General features: G+C 46.6%; 1 protein-coding gene across 2 annotated transcripts in view; it reads left to right on the top strand.

Annotated features, from left to right (window-relative positions):
• The first annotated feature begins 226 nt into the window (after positions 1-226).
• Positions 227-22,452, top strand: part of itgb5 (integrin, beta 5) — a 46,733-nt gene continuing 24,507 nt past the window's right edge. The window contains exons 1-10 of one of the 2 annotated variants that reach the window (XM_048239316.1): positions 227-392; positions 1,695-1,780; positions 2,084-2,291; positions 2,600-2,849; positions 3,827-3,995; positions 4,833-4,994; positions 6,487-6,582; positions 6,732-6,821; positions 9,037-9,171; positions 16,364-16,796. In XM_048239316.1, coding sequence (XP_048095273.1) covers positions 2,093-2,291; positions 2,600-2,849; positions 3,827-3,995; positions 4,833-4,994; positions 6,487-6,582; positions 6,732-6,821; positions 9,037-9,171; positions 16,364-16,796 — 1,534 coding nt within the window. In that variant the 5' untranslated portion in view covers positions 227-392; positions 1,695-1,780; positions 2,084-2,092. Of the gene's footprint in view, positions 393-493; positions 1,398-1,694; positions 1,781-2,083; positions 2,292-2,599; positions 2,850-3,826; positions 3,996-4,832; positions 4,995-6,486; positions 6,583-6,731; positions 6,822-9,036; positions 9,172-16,363; positions 16,797-22,452 lie in introns of those variants that run through there. The other variant, XM_048239315.1, reaches the window with a different exon arrangement.

Consider the following 22,452-nt stretch of genomic DNA (forward strand, 5'->3'; position numbering starts at 1 on the left):
TTTACTCATATCTGCAGTGCAAGCAATGTCCACAGAAAACTACAGCCTATACTACCAAGTCAAGATTAGGTAGGCTATATGTGTTAAGTATGGTTCCTAGAGAGGACTGTCAAAGTGTGACAAAAACGCTACAGCTTTGTCTAGTTGCTTCTCTTGTCAAAGCCAATGTCCACCTTTGCTCTAAGGGTATTGAAAGGTGACAATCGGCTTACGCTTGGGTGGATCTCAGCTGGTGCTCACTGCTCGGACTTACGTGACCCTTGTTGTCAACACCTGAAGACATTGTTTTCTGAGGGCCAAGAGCAGTCTACTTTGCGCATTTCTTTATGCCACATTACCCCAAATCAATCACTTCCCAACAGGTGGTCTGTAAGTTAATTGTCACGTGACTGGTAAGTGACCTTTGCGCAACAGCAGACTGGCTATAGGCTACTTGGGAACCAGTTAAAATGGTTGGTTTGTCCATCAGTACATTTGTGACGTACATTTAGAGATTATAGTATTTCCCACTTCGCCAGCAAAATCGGCCTTGTTATAACGTTTAAGTGATTCAATTATTGTTTCTGTTTGGCTGTAGATTAGGCTAGCCTAATTTGTAGCGTGCCCGTAGGGCCTAGTCTACTACATTTTGGAAAACTGCTACATTGTCACATTTTCATTTGAATTAGACTGTGATTGAAATATGCTTTCATTTCCTATGTAACGCCTCCACTTAGCATGTTTGTCTAATCTGGTAAACAAATGAAAGGGTTAAAGTGCCGCTTTCGTCTATCTTGCCCTCCCTCATCGCCTATGGGCGGAGTCTGTGGATACGCGCAGAGCCGTGCACAAACTTCGGGAGCGACAACAGGAATAGAATGGAGGAAAATCGTTGTCGGAATTGACGATTTTTCCTTTGGGAAGCTTACCAAGAAAGAACGGATTGCACAATTGTAAAGACTGCATGCATAATACAAACTCGGCGTTTACTTTTTAGAATGGCAACTGTAACGGAGTTTCTTCGAACCGCAACATGGTAGCTCTCTAGGCTTTTTGAAATCACTTGGATTACTTTTAAAACCAGAGTTTGTGGGCGATACAGTTAATTATTTCCACGACACACTTTTGTACATGTTTGCTCTTCATTGCGTTTTGCTAAGATGAATTTATAATAGCCTACTTTGCCGGAGCGGATGGACACCGAGATGGGTTCAGCGTTCTCCAGAGAGCGACAGGGCAGAGAGAATGCCTGATGTGACTTATCCTGTTGGATGAGGATCCTACCACGTTGTCGCATATATTGGACGTAAATCCGAATATTTTATTCTAGTTATTTAAACAGGCAAAAATGTGGAGTCTCATGTTTCGCTCTACTTTTTCCTGGATTGTGTTCGAAGTATTTATTTACAGTGTTAAAGGTAAGATTTAAACTTCATCTCCGGCAACACGACTAGGAACTGGAATCTATGACATTTCAAATACTGAGCTTAAAATGTGTCTAGACTAATTAAACCTTAGGTTGAATAGTAGGCTACCTCTAGTCTATTATCTGTCCATACCACAAGACTCGGAGCATTATTATTTCAGATTGAGGCTACCGGTTTTGTGATGGGTTTCCTCCAAACAGTCTGGAGGTTAGCTGATTTTAAGCATCAATGCTCCAAGTGTACTTATGTATGACTGCTTCTATGGTGTTATTCATTTCTTCCATCCAGGTCTTAATGTTTGCACAAGTGGCAGTGCCACATCCTGCGAAGAATGTCTCCTCATTCACCCGAGCTGCGCCTGGTGCGCTCAAGAGGTAGGCACATGCATTCTTATTCGCGTGGTCATCAAAATAAACACAGCATTGTAAGTGTGGCATGTGAACTGCGTTGTGAACCTGATGTACCATTTGAAAAAACCGACTTGGGTAATTTCTTTCTCTACCGAAATCTTGGGAAATTAGCTGTATGAACATCCATAACAATCTTGTACAACTGAAGATGCATGGAAGGCCTAGGTTCTTTCAGGGTTCTTCTGTGACACTACCTCTGTCACTAACTTTGTGGCACTATCTATCTCCATGTATGATGATAACTAACAGTGTTATTATTTTAAATAGGACTTTGGAATGACACGAACTTTGACCTCACGCTGTGACCTGAGCCAGAACCTGCAGAAGCGTGGCTGTGATGTGAGATTCATTGAAAGCCCGAGCAGCACAGCAAGCATCGAACTGAGCAGACCACTGAGCTCCAAGAGCTCTGGTCAGACTCAGTTTGATGTTGTCCAGATACAGCCTCAAAGGATCTCTCTGAACCTCCGGCCCGGTATGCTCTCTCTCTTGGTGTCTGTCCCATAACCGTGAGTCTGCCAGCACAAAGGCTGCCGCATATTGCAGTTGTCCTTCAAGTATCCTTGTTTTTCATGCCCTGGCAAAAATAAATGTCTATTTTGTGCCTGGAAGTGCCTATTTGAAAAAGTGGCAAGTCCATGAAATGGTCTGGATCAGTGAATTACTTGGCTTTGATTTGATCAAGGTTGACAACAGAAGCTGAAATTCAGCTTGAAGTTATTAGCTGCCGGTGTTTGACAACATTCTGATAGTTATGGTTCCAATTGTCACGTTGTCTTCCAGGTGACCTGACTTCATTCCAGGTCCAGGTGCGACCGGTGGAGGACTACCCAGTGGATCTGTACTACCTGATGGACCTCTCGCTGTCCATGAAGGACGACCTGGACACCATCCTCAACCTGGGCACCAAGTTGGCAGAGGAAATGCGCAAACTCACCAGCAACTTCCGGCTAGGTTTTGGGTCATTCGTGGACAAGAACCTTTCCCCATTCTCTTACACGGCGCCCAAGTATCGGGACAACCCTTGCCAAGGGTGGGTAGAATCCGTTGAGTGTTTTTCTTCTAACCATCATTCTTCCCTGTCTAGCTATTTGTGAGGCATTACCTTTTCTCACAACTTTTACTCTTTGTTGATTCTGTATTTGTCAGCATGCACATCAAGTCAAGCTGATTAGAAGTTTCATTTCCACATTGTAAGGATATGAAGTGTGCATTAAGAATCAGAAGTGATACTAAATTTCCAAGACATTTTTTTTGCTGCCTCAAGAAGAACATCCCTTTTGTGTTCCTCTTCTCAGAAAAGGATAGCTTAGTTTGGAGTGCTCCATCCAAAATGCACAGCCTCACAAGCCTGTTTTGTTGTCAGTGGATCAGGGTGGCCTCTGGCCACAACAGTGACTTGCGTGTCAGCGATGCGGATGCTTTTGCATGGGGGCTGGTGGTGATGCACTGTGAATAGAGAACAGCCTGGAAAAAGCTGCAGCTCGGTACTCTTGCCCACCACCCCCACCCCCCCCCTCCAGGGCTAGATAACCCCGCGCCAACCTACTGCCATTACGCCTCAGTGCCCAACTAGGTTATGCCCTGGCCTGTGAGGCAGTCACTGCGCCACACAGCAATAAGCCATTAAAAAGGTAGATGACTGCAGCGGCCTACAGATCCCAGCTCCTCATCCTCATGGCAAGCCTCCCATGTTATGTCTCTAATGCATTCAGTCTCATATAATCAAATAGTATTCATTCATGCGTGAGCTGTGCACCTCTGATGAGGAATGGAGGATATTGTGTGTGTGTGTGTTTGTTTATTTGTTTGTGTGTTTACAGCTAGGCTTACAGTGTCATGCTAATAATGGGAAAGGATGTTTTTCATTGAGCAGCAACAGTCTCCTTATAACCTGTTTCAAGACGCATAATAATTTTAGTGGCACAGACAGTTGCACTGAAAAAAAAAACAAACCACAGTCACTTGAATTTTTTGTAATTGTTTTCCTCGCTCTCTCGGTCACCATAGATACAAACTGTTCCCGTCGTGTGTGCCCTCCTTTGGGTTCCGCCACATCCTCTCGCTGACGGACAAGGTGGATCGCTTCAACGAGGAGGTGCAGAAGCAGATGGTCTCCCGCAACAGGGATGCCCCAGAGGGCGGCTTCGACGCCATCCTACAGGCCGCCGTTTGCAAGGTGAGATGTGACGTCAATCATGACAATGTTTGTGCCACAACTTGTGGGCTTATAATAATGACCACAACGATGATGATGATCATGATGATGGCTGTTAGCCATTTTCAGTCGGACAGAAGACACAGGCTCCACACAGGAAGCAAGGGATTAGTCCAGCTGAACAAACAGGAGGGCCCATCTGTGGCAGGTCTCATCATGTCCTCCTGGTAGACTGGGAACCTGATGGGGTTCTCGGGAGGCGAGAGAAAATCTGTTTTGTTTTTCAGAGCTGCAGTGTTGTTATCCAAAACATCTCAAACCGCCTCTTGTCTAATAACCTTACTCAACTGGAATAGTATGTATTCCACCAGTCTTTCCGTAACTCTCTCCCCACGTACGTGGTTGGAAAAAGGTCAAGATTGTTTAGTTTGACTGCATTAGTCAGAGACTGCTCGGAAGTATGGAATGGCTTTTTGTTTGTTGAATGGTGTTTGTATTCCGCCTGATGCACTTAGGAAGCATTTGCTGACAATCTCGCACCACCGATTTTTAAATGTAAATGAATTGCGGTAGAGCGGTGTAGGTTGATTAGAGTAGTAACAGCTAGCAGACTGTGTGAGGGCAGGGACGTTTGTTCTACTGTGTGAATGTATGTTTATTTATCACTTTGTTTGAGAAATCTGTCTTCTGTTAGAATGTCAGCCCTTAAAAATGTGCCAGGAAATGTGAACTGATTAAAGCACCACTCCTAGTAGTTGTTCTCTGTATACTGTGCAATTCAGAACGTAAAAGACTCTAGACTGTAATTGAGAGCATAATCCCTAAGCCTTGGTGGGTGTGCATGTGTTTTCTCTGCAGAAGCAGATCGGTTGGAGGAAGGAGGCCTATCACCTGCTCGTGTTTGCCACGGATGACGTGCCCCATCTTGCTCTAGATGGCAAACTAGGAGGCCTGGTTCAGCCGCACGATGGGATGTGCCACCTGGACGACAACAATGAATACGACGCCTCCACAAAGATGGTAAGCAGAAATAGTGCCCTGACCTGTCAGCACAGTCATCCAGATCACTTAACTCTGAATGCAAGATTTAGAGAGGCCTCTTCACAAAGATACTACTTAAACCTTAGTGTTAAACAGCACCCTTGCAACAATGTTATGTCTCTATTTACTTGCTCACAGTTTTGCTGTGTGTAGTTTAAAAAAAAAAAAAAACTTTTCAATGGAATTCCTGTCACTGCTGAAGTCGGTAGGGATCCATGAGGACCTCGTGTGGGTCATAATCTCACAGACAGTTTAGTTTGGAATGCGAACCTCCTTATTTGGTTAACTTCACAGAGAAGACACAAACTCCTTAAACAAATTGGGCTACTGGAATCTCACCTCATTCCTCTTTGGCCTTCTGTGTCACCACCTCTTGGCAAAAGCTCTTGGCAACACTAGAGAAAACATTTATTGATCTCTGTAGCATCCAACAGTGAGCAACAAAACCATATTTGTTTGAACATGATTATTTGCTGGTGATTCATACATTTATCTAAGTAAGTGCTGTCTTGATAGCCAGAGAATGAAAGGACCTTTTCAGAGGCCCTTGAGGGGACAGGAAAACACTAATGTAATAATAACTTGATCACTGTCATGCGCTGTACAATAGCAAAATGAATTCAGCCGACTGAGTAGCGATGTTTTGTTCTGGTTCATTCCGGTCCTCTCCGCAACCTCCCTGGCCTCACTGAACGACATAAACTGTATGGGAGATGGAAGAGGCCTGACTGTATGGGAGATCAAACAGGCCTGACGTTGTGGTTGGCTTCATTAGCAGCTGTTCACTTCGACTAAGGCAGAGACCTATTGATAGGGCCTGATTTCAATCAGTGTGCTTGGATATGCACGATAATTACTCTAACTCTCAACACAAGACACTAACTGTATAAACATATTTGTGGGACAAAAAATGTCTTTTATCTAACACTCAAACAGTGCTGATAGACATTTAGCGTGCCCCTCAACAATCTGAGTAGATCTCTTGTAGGATTCGAAGGACTACTTTCCACATCCTTGTCTAAAGCATTTTTGGATGCATGCTCAAGAAAGTGTTCCCTAGAGGGCTACTTGCGTGGAATTTATAATTTCACTTTGGCTAGAAACTGCAGAAGAGGACTCTGTTCATTTGGAAAACTCCCTTCACTTTTCCCCTCATCTTTATTTTCCATGCTCTTCCCCTCAACAGTTGATGATGTGTTAGCGCTACAGACGCACCATTGCACGATTGCTCAAGAAAATCGTTTGACTTGAATGAAACTCCTGCATGTACTAGGCCTGAAGTGGTATGCGCTGGTATGTTTAAAATGGCTAATGTAAACATTATAGGGTGAAAGAGACGGCCATTGGCTTCCCTGTGTACATTTCCTGCCATGTCTAGAGGGTCAGTTGGGAAAGGGCTATTGTGTGTACATGCAGGATACATGACCTTTCATGGTCGTGTCGAACTCGGTCATGTTTTTTTCCCCTACAGGACTACCCATCCCTAGCCCTTCTTGGTGAGAAACTGGCCGAAAACAACATCTTCCTTATCTTCGCTGTGACAAAAAAGCACGCCGTTTTGTACAAGGTACTATCACAACACGTTTTGTTGACTTTCCTCAGGCTTGGAATCTCTCAATGAATTATTATGTGCTCATTATTGAGAAGACCACATCAGATTACAGAGCGATCACATTTTCTAACATGCCATGTTTATCGGTCGTTTCATGTTGGAAGAACTTGACTGCACTGATTCCCGGAACCACGGTGGAGATTTTGGAGACCGACTCCAAGAACATCATTCAGCTGATCGTCACCGCCTACAACGTGAGTGCTCTACGCCAGTCCGTGCCGGATGGACGGGTCACCCTTCTTTGTGTCTTTTTAAATGTCTCCGGGAGTGCGGAATCTGTCTAGACGGAGGCCTAAGACCACTGGGAAGGCAAATGCAATCTAGCTGTTGGCTCGCCCCCATTCCTTTCTTAGCAAACTAAGATGTTTGGATTGCTGAAAGGACAAAAAAATCAGCACATGTTTGTCTTGCTATTTGCTATCAGCAAGACTGTATTGGAGTGTTAGTTGGCCAGACTAGACAGTCACTGAAAAGAACTCTTGTGCTTCCCCAGGAGTTATTTGTCTGTGTGCTTTGTTTAGGAATTAAGAATTTATTCAAATTCAACCCTCATGGGTTCACTGGTATGTCACTAGTATGGTTTTGGACAGGTGTAATCGTAGTCTGGCCTCTTGGCTGACTATGTCTGTTTCTGCCTCTTGTTCAGAGAAGTTGTATGGTTGCTTAGCCAAATGAAATTGGGCATAAATCATTTTTGGGAGATTATCAAAACACTGATTTGAAGAAATGCAAAAACACACCGTGGTATTAGTCACCTTCTTCTACTTAGTTCTTTTGTACTGAGATTAATTGTGAGCTGACTTCCTGATTTCCTGCCCATGTGATTTGGATCAGCACCTTGGAACTTTGGTGTGCCAGGGCTTTGAACTGTGCGTGTGTGTGTGTGTGTGTGGGGGTGGTGAACACCCATTAGACATGTCAGTCAGGGCAGGGCTCGGGCTGCCATGCTCAGTGTCCCACTCAGCAGGTCAGCCAGCTGTCGGAGAGAGAAGAGAGGACGTCTTGTGTTTTTATGTTTTGTGTTTGTTTTTTTGCCAGTTGCCTGTGTAAGCCATTGCTGTGCACTGAGCATTACTCCTGCCCCATCTCAAGCAAGCCAAGCATGTGTGTGCAGTGCACACGCGCACACAGACACACACATAGACTTTCAAAGTCCTTTTTCTGTATAATTTGGCACCAATGTGTTGTTGCTATTGCTCAGAATAGGTTTATGGACCAAATCTCAGCCCTGGTAAACACACACACACTTTCCCTTTTGTGTGTGTGTGTGTATGTGTGGCATTTTGTTTGGGGCAAAGCCAGGCAAACAATGTGCAGAAGATTTCATTCCTCATGTATAGTTCCTCAAATATTTACCCTAGCAATCTTGAATTTGTGTCCATGATATTGTAAGAAAAGATGGGAGTTTCTGAGTTCTCTCCAGACTATTGGAAGGCAGACAGTGGGAATGGAGGGTCAGAGAAAATAATCCAGGAGGCGCCCCAATGGCTCATGGGAGATAATAATGAGGGAGACCCACAAGAGAACACAAACAAATCCACGTTCCCAAGTCTTGGCTGATAAGGCAAAATGATAATGTGTCTGGTTAAATTTTGGCCAGATATGACCACTCAAAATGTTTTCGGTCAGTAATGTTTTGGTGATTTTGTCTTTTGTGTCTGAAGTGGAGACACTAATGACAGATCAAACTCTGCTCTGCCTCCCCTCCCAACACGGGTCAAAACAGGGCAATCAATCAATGCTCGCCCTGAGGTATGGCTTTGATTAGCAGCATGTCAGTTTTGAAGCTCTGACCTATCCAGTGTCTAAATAAACATATGCACACGTGTGTATGCATGCACACGTGTGTACACACACACACACTGCCGCACACACACACACACACACACACACTCATGTCAGCATGCTCAATAAAACACAGTTAAATATTCACAAGTATACAATCGGACATACATCCACACACCCACTGAATGTGTTGCTGTGTTAACACATGATGTCCTTTGTGTCAGAGAAGAGTTGCAGAGGAAGATCACAGCAGTGCCATTTGTGTTTGCGCATGCGCGTGTGTGTTTGTGTCTGTCCCAATCACTGCGCCTCAAGCGATTGTTCTGCAAGCTGTTTGCATTCTCCAGGGTTGTTTGCTCTTGATTGAAATTTGACATTCTTCCAGTGTCTTTTGAAAAAACTGGCGTATATGATCTAGAAAGCTGCAGACTGTCCCTTGAGTGTTAAAATCTTTGTCATTTTGTATCGTGTGATGTCTGATTGCAAGGGGGAAAAATAAGCCAATTAAAATGAAATTGCAGCAGAATGTTCTTGATTGTAATCATCTCATTGAAGCTTGTGCAGTGGCGTCTTCTACAGTCAGATAATTGACTCCCTCTCCTCTCTGTGGGCCTCCTGCTTCAGAACATCCGGTCCAAGGTGGAGCTGAGCGTGTGGGAGCACCCCGAGGACCTGAGTCTGGGCTTCTCCGCCACCTGCCAGGACGGACAGGCCCTCCCCGGCCTCCGCAAGTGTGGCGACCTGAAGATCGGCGAGACGGTGAGTCAACGAGCGATATCCCTGAACTCAAACGCGCATTCAGACCAAACGGCACGTGGTCAGAGAGCTTATTTGTAGTCGTGTGATACTGAAAATCATCATGTTGCATCATGGCTATATCCACTGTGCTTGTAAATGCCTCTGGCCAGCTGAAAGTTAAATTAATTCCGGGAATTCTGTGAATTAGGATGCCGCTGGGTCCAGAGCTGAACAACCGGGCCTTGTTATCAAAGTCGTGACTCAGCTCGCCACCTATCTGTAAAGTGCACAGTTCCTGTTTGATTTGTACAGCTCATAGCCACTGCCGGGCACTGACATGGAGCACTCCCAGCCAATACGAGTTACTCTGGTCCCAGTGACTAAAACAAAGGGAATTCCTAGTGAGGGCACTTGACACTGTGATAAGAGTTGATAGGAGGAATGTGAAGGCCGAGTATGGCAATAACATGCTGGTATCTTTCAGAAGTTACAGTGAGCTATTTCTCTACTTCTGTCTCCAAGTCAAAAGTCCATAAGGACAAAAGTCCTTTCACAGTAGTGATGTTTTCTTGACCAATCAGACCTGAGAAGGCAGTGTTTGGTCCCGTCCTCACAATGGTGGTTTATCTTAAGAGACGGGGGGAGGAGGGAAAGCAGAAGCTGAAACTTGCTGATTCTGCTGGGGACGGCTCAGCATCCTGTCGCCACAGACAGTCAGACACAGCACAGACTCCTCAGCGGCCGCCTGTGGTCAGTGTTGTTGATCCCATGGGCCACTGCCTGTCCTGCTGTCTCACACGATAACACACAATCTCGTCCTCTGTGACCCCTTACTCCCACCCCCAGCTGTGTTCCAGCCTGTGCACTTTGGCCCAGAACGCTGCTCGTCTCCAGGGTGAGAGGAGAGGGTTGTTCACAAGAAGGACCGGTCCTGGTGCTGTGGTGGTTTCACAGGGCTGTGTTTGCTGTAGCTCTGCTATTCATTGAGGGCCAGATGTACTAGCGGCTTTTTAAGCCCATTTCAGGCATATTTGTTTGCCCAATAATGCGTGTAAAATCATTAGAGGTATGTACAAACAGGCCACAATGATGTAAAAGCAAACTGCCTGTCGCGGGAGCTGAAAGTGGCAGATTGCGATTGTCATGTCATGCATATGCATTCATGGGAGGTTCCAGGGGAAAGTGGGAGTTTAAGCGTAAAAGATGGGAGGGAAGAGTAAAAAGCCTAGTTATGTATTCAGCGGTATGTACAAAGACTGCTCCTGAAAGCGCCGCGTCTATTCTGCGCCTAAATACTTCCGCCTTGTAAAAGCAGGTGTTAATCAAATTGCAGTTCAATCGTCAATAAGAGAACCTTTCAAAGACAACAGAATCGCTATTTAGAACACCAGTTTTGTGGTGAAAGTATGTGTACTACCAAAAGCAACCTTAACTTTCGTTGGCCTTTCGCATGTCTTACTTTCACTTTCCGTCATTCACTTAAACTTTCCTACTTGCTAGATTTGACCAATCTCCCATAGCCTACGTGCACAAGTAGTTTGAGTAGAACTACTGATCTTCATTATCTCCCTGCTTGTTTACATCTTATCATGTATGGTATTATTTCATGATGCTAAGCGTTTGATTCTTTTAAATGTTGTCATCAGTTAACTTCATTCAACTGCGCTTGTAGGCTGCCATTCAGTTGTGGGCGTTAAGTAAATTGCGTTGATGGGCGGAGAAGGGCAGAGAAAGGTGCAGTTTACACTAAGGATTGAACAATTGATAAATCGGCGGAAACTTGGGTCTGACAGCGCTCGCAATCTGCGGTGTGTCCATGGCGCTGATAACGCTACGTTCGCAAATGTATGTACATCTGGCCCTCAGTGTCTTTCAGCTGGACAGGCACACTGCTTTTGATCTCAAGAGTGTTCGTTTCCTTTCTCAGTGGCCACCAAAACCGATAGTGTGCCTCCAGAAACAAATTTAAAGCTGCAGTTGGCAAGATATTTTTGATCATATTCACTGAAACCGACACTATGCTCCGACAGAACAACATAAATCAGTTGGTTTTAGAAAAAAAACTGCACTTCTACCTCCAACTAGAGCCTGTTATTTGTTTTGCAAAAATCCACAGCTCCCGGTTCTTCTGGTCCAATAAGAGCAGGGCTGTGTGAGATCTGACTGCCAAACGCAGTCTGGTGTGCACTGACGAGCACAAACTCGATGAAGGGGTGCTCGTGGTAGTGGTGGAGGGGCATGAGAGTTGGAAACATTCAACATTTTGGCTATGTCCCCTCAATCTGTCAGACTTGCCAACTGCAGCTTTAATGTTCAATGTCAAAGTTATAGATGACTGTAAAATTGGTGAACATCAACTGGTGGTGTATCAAATGGTTCAATGGGTTTACAGTCATGGAGAGAATGTTAGCAGTTACCCGTTCATCCATAACAAAAGGTGCATCACATGCAATCATCCACTCTAATAACTTGCAGAACCTGATGTGGTGAATGGCTGTCAACTCATGCCAATCATCACTGGAATGTTCTCATGGCCTCTACGCTACACAGTGAGAGAATACAACTAGCTCCTTTCTCTTTCCCTTTCACTGGTGTACACACACACACACACACACACACACACACACACACACACACACACACACACACACACTTTCTTCTTTCTTTTTCTTTTCTTTTTCTCTTTCACTGGTGCACACACACACACACACACACAAACACACACTCTCACTCTCGCACAACTCTATCCTCTTTCCCTTTCTCCTCTTTCCCTAGAGGTCCTCTGCTCAGTGGGAGAGTACTCCATCATCCCCCATGTCTCTAATGAGGCCTTCCCTGTACATGCCACCACACAGGGCTCTGAGCGCCCCACGAGGACTGGTCCCCCTGAGACGGGGTCAGCCGCACTGAGAGAGAGCGGCGACTCTGAATGGTGCTAGTGAATGGAGGGAATACCGTTGTGTGTGTGTGTGTGTGTGTGTGGGCCTGCTCTGCTTTCACCTCACTCTCTCTCACAGCCTGTGTGTGTATGGAGGGGGGGAGTATGGGGTTGTTGCACCGTGCCCAACTGCCAATCTCTCCTGTGAAAGCGGGATGTGGTGGTGGTGAGGGGTGGCACAGGGCAGGCAGAAGCCTATGTGCCGCTTGCCCATGTGTCCTGCGCCGGACTCCCGCAGCATGTCAATGGGCTCCCCCTCAAAAGCAGCAGGGAGCTCTCTCTCTCTCCCCCCCCCCTGTTCACTGAGCGAGGAACACAGGCAGGCGCTAGCCCAGATTCTGAATCCACGCCTAGGTCCCTTTCAGACCCACACCCTGCAATTCCCCTCCAGAGACTACTAAAAAGCCCCCATACATAACCCATCTCACTAATCCACTATCGCCATTGGCTAACGGCCCTGCATGCATCGCTTTTAATCCACTGAGGACAAAATGCATCCCCTAGTAAACAAAGTTAGTGGCTGCCTGCCTGCCAAAAAGGGCCTGGAAATATCAGAACATTTTACTTGGACATTTTCCACTTCATATTCAAGGTCAAAATTGTTGTTGGTAAACAAGTTCAAAACTATTTTGCATAGCTCAGTTGAAGATGACACCGCTTTTAGATGAGCAGGCTACGTGAATGCCTGTAAATCCTGCACATTCACAAGGAATGTGTCCATGGCGTTTAAGTGGGGAGCAGTTTCTGCTTGTGGGTGCTGGCTGCTGGTAACTGTGTTAGTGTTATTGTTTCCATCTCTCGCAGACATAGCCCTGGCATCAGAGTCTCTCAAAACACACACACACACACACACACACACACACACACACACACACACACACACACTCTGATTTCCCGTGTCTGTTTTCTCAGTTAGAAACTGTGGAGAGTGAAGAGAAGAGTAATGAGGTCCTGGTAACCTATAGCATCAGTATTCCTCCGTGTTGATATCACCTTGTCAGTACAGTACAGCACCCATGTGCCTGGTCCTATGTCCTCGTGCTCCTGTATTCTTATTATATTAGTCTTGGTCTGTTTTTATTCATCTTATGGTTCCTGTTCATACTGTTCCTGTTGTGTCTACAATCAGCGTGGCAACACTCTATCCCGGAGTGAAAAGTTTCGGTTTTACAGAGTTTGTTGTGTTCTTTTTTATTTAATAATTTAAGAGTTAATAATTTTATGACGTTCTTGATTGAGAACATGTGCCTGGCCCACCAAGCCGAGAATGGAGCGTCACTATGAAAGCATGTACTCTGGACTTGCAGCTTTTGTTGTCTTATGTGAGCTGCAAGTGAGAGGGGAAAATCAGGCTTTTTCCTAGTGTGTAGTCGGCCACTTATGAGGTTAAAACAAATTTGCTACTCTACCCCTCTCCCTGTCCCTTCCTTTCCTCTCTCTCTCTCTGTCTCTCTCTGTCTCTGTCTCTGTCTCTGTCTCTCTCTGTCTCTCTCTGTCTCTCTCTCTCTCTCTCTCTCTCTCCACTCTCTCTCTCTGTCTCTCTCTCCACTCTCTCTCTCTATTCATCATGTCTTTTCTCACTCGTCTCCAGCCATTAACCCTACTCTGGATGCCCTCACCCATGTGACTCGCATGTCTCCCTAATCAAATTCAGCCCTCCTTCATTAGAAGCACACTGCTGCGTCCGTGATGGCCACTCGGCAGCGTGCGCTCCCATGTGCTTGCCTGTCCGGACGGCCCGGTCGCCTCCCCACTGTCTTGTGAGAGTGACCCATGTGACGGCTCCTGCACCCTCTACGGCTGCTGCTGCTCCGTTTCGCGCTCTTTCTCGCTTTCTCTTGGCCCTGCAATCTTGAATTTGCACAGGTGGCTGTGTGTGTGTGTGTGTGTGTGTGTGTGTGTGTGTGTGTGTGTGTGTGTGTACTGCATATTCCATGTCATCACTACGTGCCCGTTCAACAAGGGTGCCTGTGTTCAGGGATCAGAGTGGGCCTTAAGCATGTCATCCAGACTCGACGCCCGGGAAGAAGGCAAATCCAAGGCCTGCCGTGCCAGCAGTGAGGCCGAATCAGGACCTTATTTATTGCCAAAGAGGGGAGAGTGTACAGCTGGGTGCTGAATATTTTATGTATTTTTCATGTTCCTTGAGGCAACTGCATTAACTGCAGTTCAGCTGACCGTGAGGTGCCTTTTTTCTCCTTTACATCTCTCCTTCATAACGTGTGTGTGTGTGTGTGTGTGTGTGTGTGTGTGTGTGTGTTCCATGGGTGATTTTTTCCTCTACTTTCATCAGACTTCCTCTCAGCGTTTTCCCTGCGCTGCTGTTTGAAGTGAACACTGAAGTGCACTCTCCCAGGACACATGGGGATCTTCCCCTGTGGCGCTCCCAGGATCCCCATACAGAAATGATGAACTTTCACACGTGACCAAGACCACAAGCAACAGCCACTCTACAGAACTACAGAGAGGGAAAAGCGCTGAGGCCACTTTTTGGCAGCCTTTTCAATGCTTCCATGTTTGCCCCCCCTTCTTACTTAAGACACATGGGTCCCACTTGAAGGTTCTTGCCAGTATAAATATGGCCGCTCTGTCCCAATATCAACATGGCCGCTCTGTCCCAATGTGGAGGCTCAGTGCTGAAGCCCTTTGGATCCCACTACTCAGGAGCTCTGACGCACTGACTGTGGCAGATCTTCAAAGTGCCCTCAGTGTGGAGTTGTCTTTCCCACCTCAGGGGAAGGCAGGGAGTCTAAAAGCCGTGTGTGTGTGTGTGTGTGTGTGTGTTTGGAGCGGCCTTCTCACTCCCCTAATACCGTGATGTTTGTTTAGTGTAAGCCTATGCTTTCTTCTTTTCTTTCACACACATGCCGTATTTGAGGGTGACCACACCCAAATCTCATAAAGCCTTTGGCAGATGTTTACCTTCAGTGCCCTGCAAACACATCAGCATATTGGCCCTCCAGTGTCCTCCTGTAGCTAATTAAGGCCAGTTATAAATGTGTATTCTCATGCTACTGTAAACAGTATCTGCTAAATGCACAGAAAATAGCTTGTTGGACATAGCCATGTCGTGAGGTTGAATGCATCTGGTGAATGACTGCCTATAAATGTAACCTTTTGGCTCCTGTTTGCTAGATCTCAGCTGGTCTTGAGCTCCAGAGGGTTTATAGACGTCTCTCATGTGAAAAAAGAGCCTTGCATGTGGTGCAGGTTTGCCACTTTTACAAGAACCGTTTTCTATGGCAAAATGCACTGCCAGTGGGTGTGAAACCACAATCTATGGGAGTTCACTTCTGTGAGACTTACTGGAAAAATAGTTAGGAGTCGTGATCATGTTTCAGCAGGCAGTGGCCGGGTCGCGTTTCTTTCTTCTCGTGGACTTCCTGACAGTAATCAAAATGGGCGCTGCCAGGGTGTCATCTGCTTGGAAGAGGGTATGATTAATCCACCAGAAAGCCAGCCACAGCAATTAGGGCTTCCTTTGAGGGTCCTAGATGAGAGATAAGAGTTAAAACCCATCATGTCATTCCAGCCTGGTTCAAACTGAGTTCATGCTTTTTGGGACCAAACTGTGAACAAAGCTCTGTGGAGTTTGGATGGTGATATTATTTTTTTTTTTTTTGTTGGCTCAGAGAGATGTGGTCCTGTGATCATACAGCAAAGATTCTAGAACAGAGCTCTGTTCTAGAATGATCATACAGTCAGTTTGCTTTAAGCCATAGCTTTAGCTTTTGCCATGGCTACCAGTCTCCTAGGAAACTCCATGTGTTCTTTTGATCGTTAGGGGTGACGATCAAAGATTCTAGAACAGAGCTCTGTTCTAGAATCTTTGGTGATGATGGAGGTATGGAAGTATAGTAGCATCAGTTAATATTATTTGTAGACTATTAAAGAGATTTAGGAGATTATTTAATTATGCCTTTGGTAGCAACTGGACTTGTTGTGGTGGAATAGTATAGTGCACAAAGGCATAATGTGCCATTACTCTTCAGTGGATGTGAATCAACATCCTGATAATTCCTGAGCTGCCTAATGGCTGTGCAAAATGGCTATAATTAAGTGATTCATGCTGATGTTTCCTTGTCATGGCTGAGACTCCAATAAGGAATGCTTTTTTTTTCCAAACCATGGGCTAGAATAGCGCAGTCACATTAGCAGTTTTCCATGTCAACACTACAGTATAGGACTAGTATAGTATGGCATAGTTAAGGACGTCTATGTAAGTCTCTTATTGACCCTAATGTCCTTCCCCATCTCCGTGTCTCCCTGCTGCAGGTCTCCTTCAATGTGAGTGTGGAGGCGCGCAGCTGCCCTCCCCCCGGCACACAGCACAGCTTCACCCTCAAGCCCGTGGGCTTCAAGGATCGCCTGGAGGTGGCGGTGGACTACCGCTGCGACTGCGGCTGCACACGTCTCACGCAGGCCAACAGCAGCCGCTGTAGCTCCATCGGGACCTACGCCTGCGGCATGTGCCGCTGCGAGCCGGGCTACCTGGGCGCGCACTGCGAGTGCCAGGAGGGCGAGTCGGGCACCGGCGGGCAAGTGGGCGCGTGCCGCGAAGCGGAGGGCAAACAGGTGTGCAGTGGGCGCGGCGAGTGCAGCTGCAGCCAGTGCCTGTGCTACGAGTCGGAGTTCGGCAAGATCTACGGGCGCTTCTGCGAGTGCGACGACTTCTCCTGTGCGCGCCACAAGGGCATCCTCTGCTCAGGTGAGAAGAGAGGTTGGGAAAATCAGAGTGTCTGGTTGAACATATGCGCACGCACGCACACACACTCGACATGTTCAGAGTCTATGATTGAACGGTGTAAATTCTACACACCTACATGTACACTCATATGCATGGTGTTTGTAAATTCTACACTCGTACACATGGTGTTTGTTTGGTCGGAGGCCTGTGCAAACATATTCATGTTTTCATGGCAGCATTCCTCTCGCATCTCACTGCTAATTATATAGGAGTCTGAAACATGTGTCTTTGGTTTAATTGCTACATTTTAATAGCAGACTTTATGATGCAGGTAATCACATATCAACCTCAGTTTGCTGTTTATGCGGGGGAAATGCTGCTTATGGCTTTTGTGGTGCCCAAAAATAGAGCGAGAGAGAGAGAGAGAAAAAAAAAGAAAAAACAGTCTTAAATATGGGAGATTGTTTCCGTGCATCTGCTCTTGATAATCACAGCACACGGTAGAGAGCTCGGCTACCGCATGCTGGCAGGTTTCCTGTGTGCATTGAGGCGAGAGTTATCCAGTCTATTGTGTATTATGCACAGTTTTAGAACTGCAAGGGGTTGTGAGTTTGCCATCTGTTAGTGCTGACATAAACCTCAAAATTGGCCTGGATCTACCTTGACTACAGCATGTTTAGTGTACTGAATGGATTAAAGTTGCATGCAGTGAGGTTGGCAGTAAATCCCTTTCCTCCATGATAATGCTGTGCCTAGACACCCATATCTTGGCATCGTCTTTGCAGGGAAAGGGTGTTTTGGAGTTTTTTGAAGAGCCCTCAACATACTAAACAGGACAGTTCGCTCTGTGTCCTTAAATGGTACTCCCACAATGCACTGTGGGTAGGAAGCTGCTGTAATGCTGCCTGCAGGCTTCAGCCATGCTACCCCCCACACCCCACCCCCCCCAACCCCAACTACCCAGATCCACCCCCCCACCCCCTTGGGGGCAGTTGTTCTACATGACCACAGTGGGCACTTTGTAAATGTACCAGGCTGTTCTCTTCCCTGTCTTTTTTTCTCTCTCGTTTTTCATTTCATTGTGGCCTCGCTCGCACAGTATTCTGGTCTCTGCCCAAGACACAGGCTCGGCATTCTGTTAAGTCAGCAGCTCCCGGCCCGCTGCGGACACAAACGGGCATTCTGCTGGGAGAGCCGTCCCAGGGACATGTCTTCGGGAGGACCCCGCAAGGCCCCCGCAAGCTCTAATTAAATGTTAACAGTCCAGTAGGCCACACACACACACACAGGGCCTCTCCTCCCCACACCACACTGTGTTTCTCTCCTCTCTCCCCTCTCGCTGTAACAAGTCCCCTAATGACACCAAACGACTGCGCTGTGTCCAGCTTTGCAACTTGCTCTGGATAATTGTCCTGGGGCACTACAGTATTACAGAGGTGTCATAAACACCCTCTCTCTCCTGGAGCTAACAGGCGTAGGAGGGGTTGTAAGGGAATGGGAAGGATGTCTCCAGGCCCTCCACGCTCCTGTTAAAGCGCCTTACCCTGTACTTCCTTCCCAGAGTGCCCTGCTCTTGTGGAGGGAGGCTGCTTGTGTGGTTTCTTTGGGTGCAGATCCCTCAATGCTGACTGAAAACGCTTCATTAGGATGCTCTTGTGTTTCCTCGCGTATCGGCCCTTTCTCCTCTGTCTTCTCTCCTCGTTCTCCCCTCCCCTGCTTTGAATGATTTCCAGGGCACGAGCTGGAGGACCGAGAACTGAGGAGCGAGGCCGTATATCAAATGCAGCTTTGGGATGCACTTGTTGTGTGAAGTAGCATTAACGTTGGGCCTTTTGAGAAAAGCAAGCATTTGAAATGGTAAACAAGACATTTGCATTTCTGTATGTTATGTAACACTTATCCCTTTCTGTCTTTGACACAAGCTTGTGCAAAACAGCATCTAAAAAGTTTAGCTGTGTACATTAGTTTATATCTAAAACTAGCAGTTTGTGGTCTACATTAACTTGAGCATAGCTACATGCCTGCTTCAACGGCGGCGCTCGGGGAGCAGTGAGGGGTTGGGTGCCTTGCTCAAGGGCACTTCAGCCGTGGCCCACTGGTTAGCACTCTGGACTTGGGAGGGTTGCCGGTTCGAGCCCCGACCAGTGGGCCGCGGCTGAAGTGCCCTTGAGCAAGGCACCTAACCCCTCACTGCTCCCAGCGCCCGTTAAACAGGCAGCTCACTGCCCGATTAGTGTGTGCTTCACCTCACTGTGTGTTCACTGTGTGCTGTTTGTGTTTCACTAATTCACCGGTTTAAATGCAGAGACCAAATTTCCCTCACGGGATCAAAAAAGTATATATACTTATATACTATTACTTATACTTATGTAAAAATATAAGATGACTACATTAGCCTGAGCATAGCTACATCTTAATTCATTTTCTCTGTAGAAGCGTGTTCTCTGCTCTTCCACTGTATGTATTTTTAGCACATCAGCTGGCCTTAGTTTCCCTCTCACTCTAAGCCCAGCAGCAGTTGAGCGCGTGCAGCTTGCATCGTGTGCTCCCTATAATGTTGTCAGGGTGTTTTCCCCGGGACTGGCCTGGGTGTGTATTTATGAGGTTCCAGCATGGAGGGGTTCAAAGGTGAGAAGGCAGACTTGCGACCAGGCGGCTTCCTGAGTGGACGGGTACGGCCCCTTGACTTCCGCTCCTGCTCTCCTCTGATTTGATTACTGGGTCACTGGGCCAGTCCTGTGAAGTGCACAAGTGACGGCATAAAACACAGCTGTTCACTGGGAAGCTGTGCATTGTGTGTGCTGAGACAGGGAGTAGTGTCTCATTTTCGTAATATATCCGTAACTCTTTGATAAAAATGGTAATGCTATTTACACTGTTTAATCCATTGTGACTTTTAAATGTATATATTATTATTATTATTATTATATTCTATCTATCTATCTATCTATCTATCTATCTATCTATCTAATGCATTTTGCAGCTTGGTTCCTTGGTCTTGTTTGCTTTAAAAACACATAAATTCTCTCTCCTCAACACATATCCCACACAAACATAACACTAAAACTCACATTACAAACACACACACACACCACATTCCCAAGTGTACGTTCTGCTCCACACCCAGCTCTTACTCATGTCTGCGTTGGCTTTGTGGTGGCACCAAGCGTGTGCCGTGCCAGGGCGGCCACTCCATCTGTCTGCCCAGTCCACCTCCGGTCCTGTGACCAACCCTTCTCCCTCTTGGCCCACTAAATGAATTAAGGCCAACAACGGCTTGTGATTCGATCAACTCATGATGGATCACGTTGTCTCACACAGACCCACAAATCAATTGTTTGTTTCCATCTCGGTCCCCAAAGATCCTTGAGGACTCTGTAGACTGTTAAACTTGTCTGGATGCGCTCATCTCTCATTGGTACAGCAGCTTGTCTTGCTCATGTCTCTGCTCGCTCCCAGCTGATGGTTCTTGGGGATTATCTTCTGTGATACTTTATCAGCTCCGACGCCAGCCTGGGTCAAGGAGGAAGACGGCCCTGGAGACTCTAGCTGAGAAGAGCCTCTTTGTCCAGACCTCAGGGCCGTTAGGGTTTGGAGTCGTCGGCACTGAGGAGCCTGGAGGTCAGACCGTAGTGGAAGACCAGGCCATCAATCAGCATCTAAAGTTAGCCCGCTGACGGGGAGCGATAGCTAGCCGAGCCCAGTGCGGCGCGGTGCAGTGTCACTGCTCATTATAGGGGAGGTCTGGGTGTCAGGGAAGGCCCGGCTGGATCATCTGATTACAGACTGCTCTGTGTTCCCTCAGCCGCACGTTAGCAGGGATCGAGCAGTGTCAGCGATGATGTGGCAAATGCTCTGTTAAGTTGGACACGTTTTGCTTTCTTCTGTTAAGTTTTTTGTTCTGTTACGTTTTTGCTTGGGCTGCTGGTTCTTTTGTGGTTCTTCCTTGAAGGCTGGCTGTGCACATCTTTGGAGATGTTTACAAAGGATATTGAAGTTTTGCATATTTTTTGATAAATGAGGCAGTGTCTGCAGTGGCTTGTGATTTAGCGTGAAGGCATGTGATGGTGTGGATGCACTTGGGGGTCTGTGTGTGTGTGCGAAAGCCATCAAAATGATCTGTTGATGAGGCCCTCAGTAAAACCCTGACTTTGTTGTACCCCCCAGTCACACATCTGCTGCTGGTTTCATGAGTTTAGCAATCAGACTCCTTGAATGTGCCGCAAGCCAGAAATAGTGCGACTTCATTTCTTCAGCCTCGTAAAAATACCCCCTCCCCCTACACACACACACACACACACACACACGTCTTATTCCTATAAATCCTTGCTCCTTTTTTTTTTGGAACCTGTCTTTTTTTGGAAGACTCTGGGTTAGTGTGCGTAAATGGGACCACATGTGTTTGTACATATGGTGGACCTGGTATGATCATGTGAAGATCCAGTGAAAAAACATTTCCACTCAGTGTTTTCTCTTTCCAAATGGTGTTGGTTTCGGAGGAGAGAGTGATGGCCAGTGGGGGATGGAAGCAGAGTGAGCTTGGCACAACTCGCAGGGCTTAATGTTGCCTGATCTCACAGCTCATCTCACACGCTCCCATCAGCACTGCCGTATTATACTTCACACATCAGTGGAAGATTATACACCCTCCTACTCAGGTTCCAAAACACTGAATCTCTCCGCTCTCAGAAATGAACAGGCAGAACCGGATGAGGCTTTGTACACAGAATTGAAAATAATATATAGTGATTGTGGACGGAAGGCATGCTAATTCACTTTCACATTAAAAAACACTTCTCTTTGCCATCCAGTGTGCTTAATTTGCACTCTTGTGAAAGTGTCAGAAGCATGAGGTGTTTGGACATCTGGTTACATTTGTGTTGTGTATAGCCTGATACCCATCGCTGCTAGCTTAGCGTTGCATGTAATGAAACCTGGCACGTTTCACCAGCCTAGCCAACCTTCCTCATATCCATTAATGTCCACTCCTAGCTCTGTTGCTGTGGCTGCACCATGCCAAACAGGTTAGCTATCAGCCTGTTGATTTGAAGCGCACACACTCCTACTCCCCTGAATGCGAATAGCCTTGGGTACGTTGCCTCCCTCCTCGGAAAGAAATCCCCCAATCTCAACCCTGGGCAAACCTGAGCCCTGAAACAAAGCTCTTCTGTGTTGCGTTGCTGTCCTTAACTCAACCTGAAGCCCCTCCATTACCTCCTTTTTTCTGCCTCGAGCATATCGAGGCACCAGGTTCTTCCTAGCTGGAGCTGTTAGCATCAGGCGGTTTCTCCAGTTGACCTCTATTCCACTGTGCTGATGTACATAGATTGTTGTACCTATGACTGTTCTGTAAGAGAGCACTGCCTGACATAATGTATTAGTTGCCACTGATGTGGAAAATGGGGTCAGTGACTTGTCTTTGTGACTCGCTCATTGTTTTGTATAGCAAGGGCAATAGTCTGCTTTTGAAGAAGTGCTTGCTGTCGGCACTTGTCTTCTCCGGGGAGATTATCACGAGTGCACAAGGTCTCAGGAAACTTCCTACCATAATAAGCACCTCCCCTAATGGTGCTCTTCACTTCTGTATAATCCTGTTTCACACTTGGCTTAGTTTGTCTGTGTGTGTGTGTGTGTGTGTGTGCATCAGCATTGTAGTGGAGCTGGAATCTTCGTGGTT

Source organism: Alosa alosa, chromosome 3 (assembly GCF_017589495.1).
Source record: "Alosa alosa isolate M-15738 ecotype Scorff River chromosome 3, AALO_Geno_1.1, whole genome shotgun sequence".
Lineage (NCBI taxonomy): Eukaryota > Metazoa > Chordata > Actinopteri > Clupeiformes > Clupeidae > Alosa > Alosa alosa.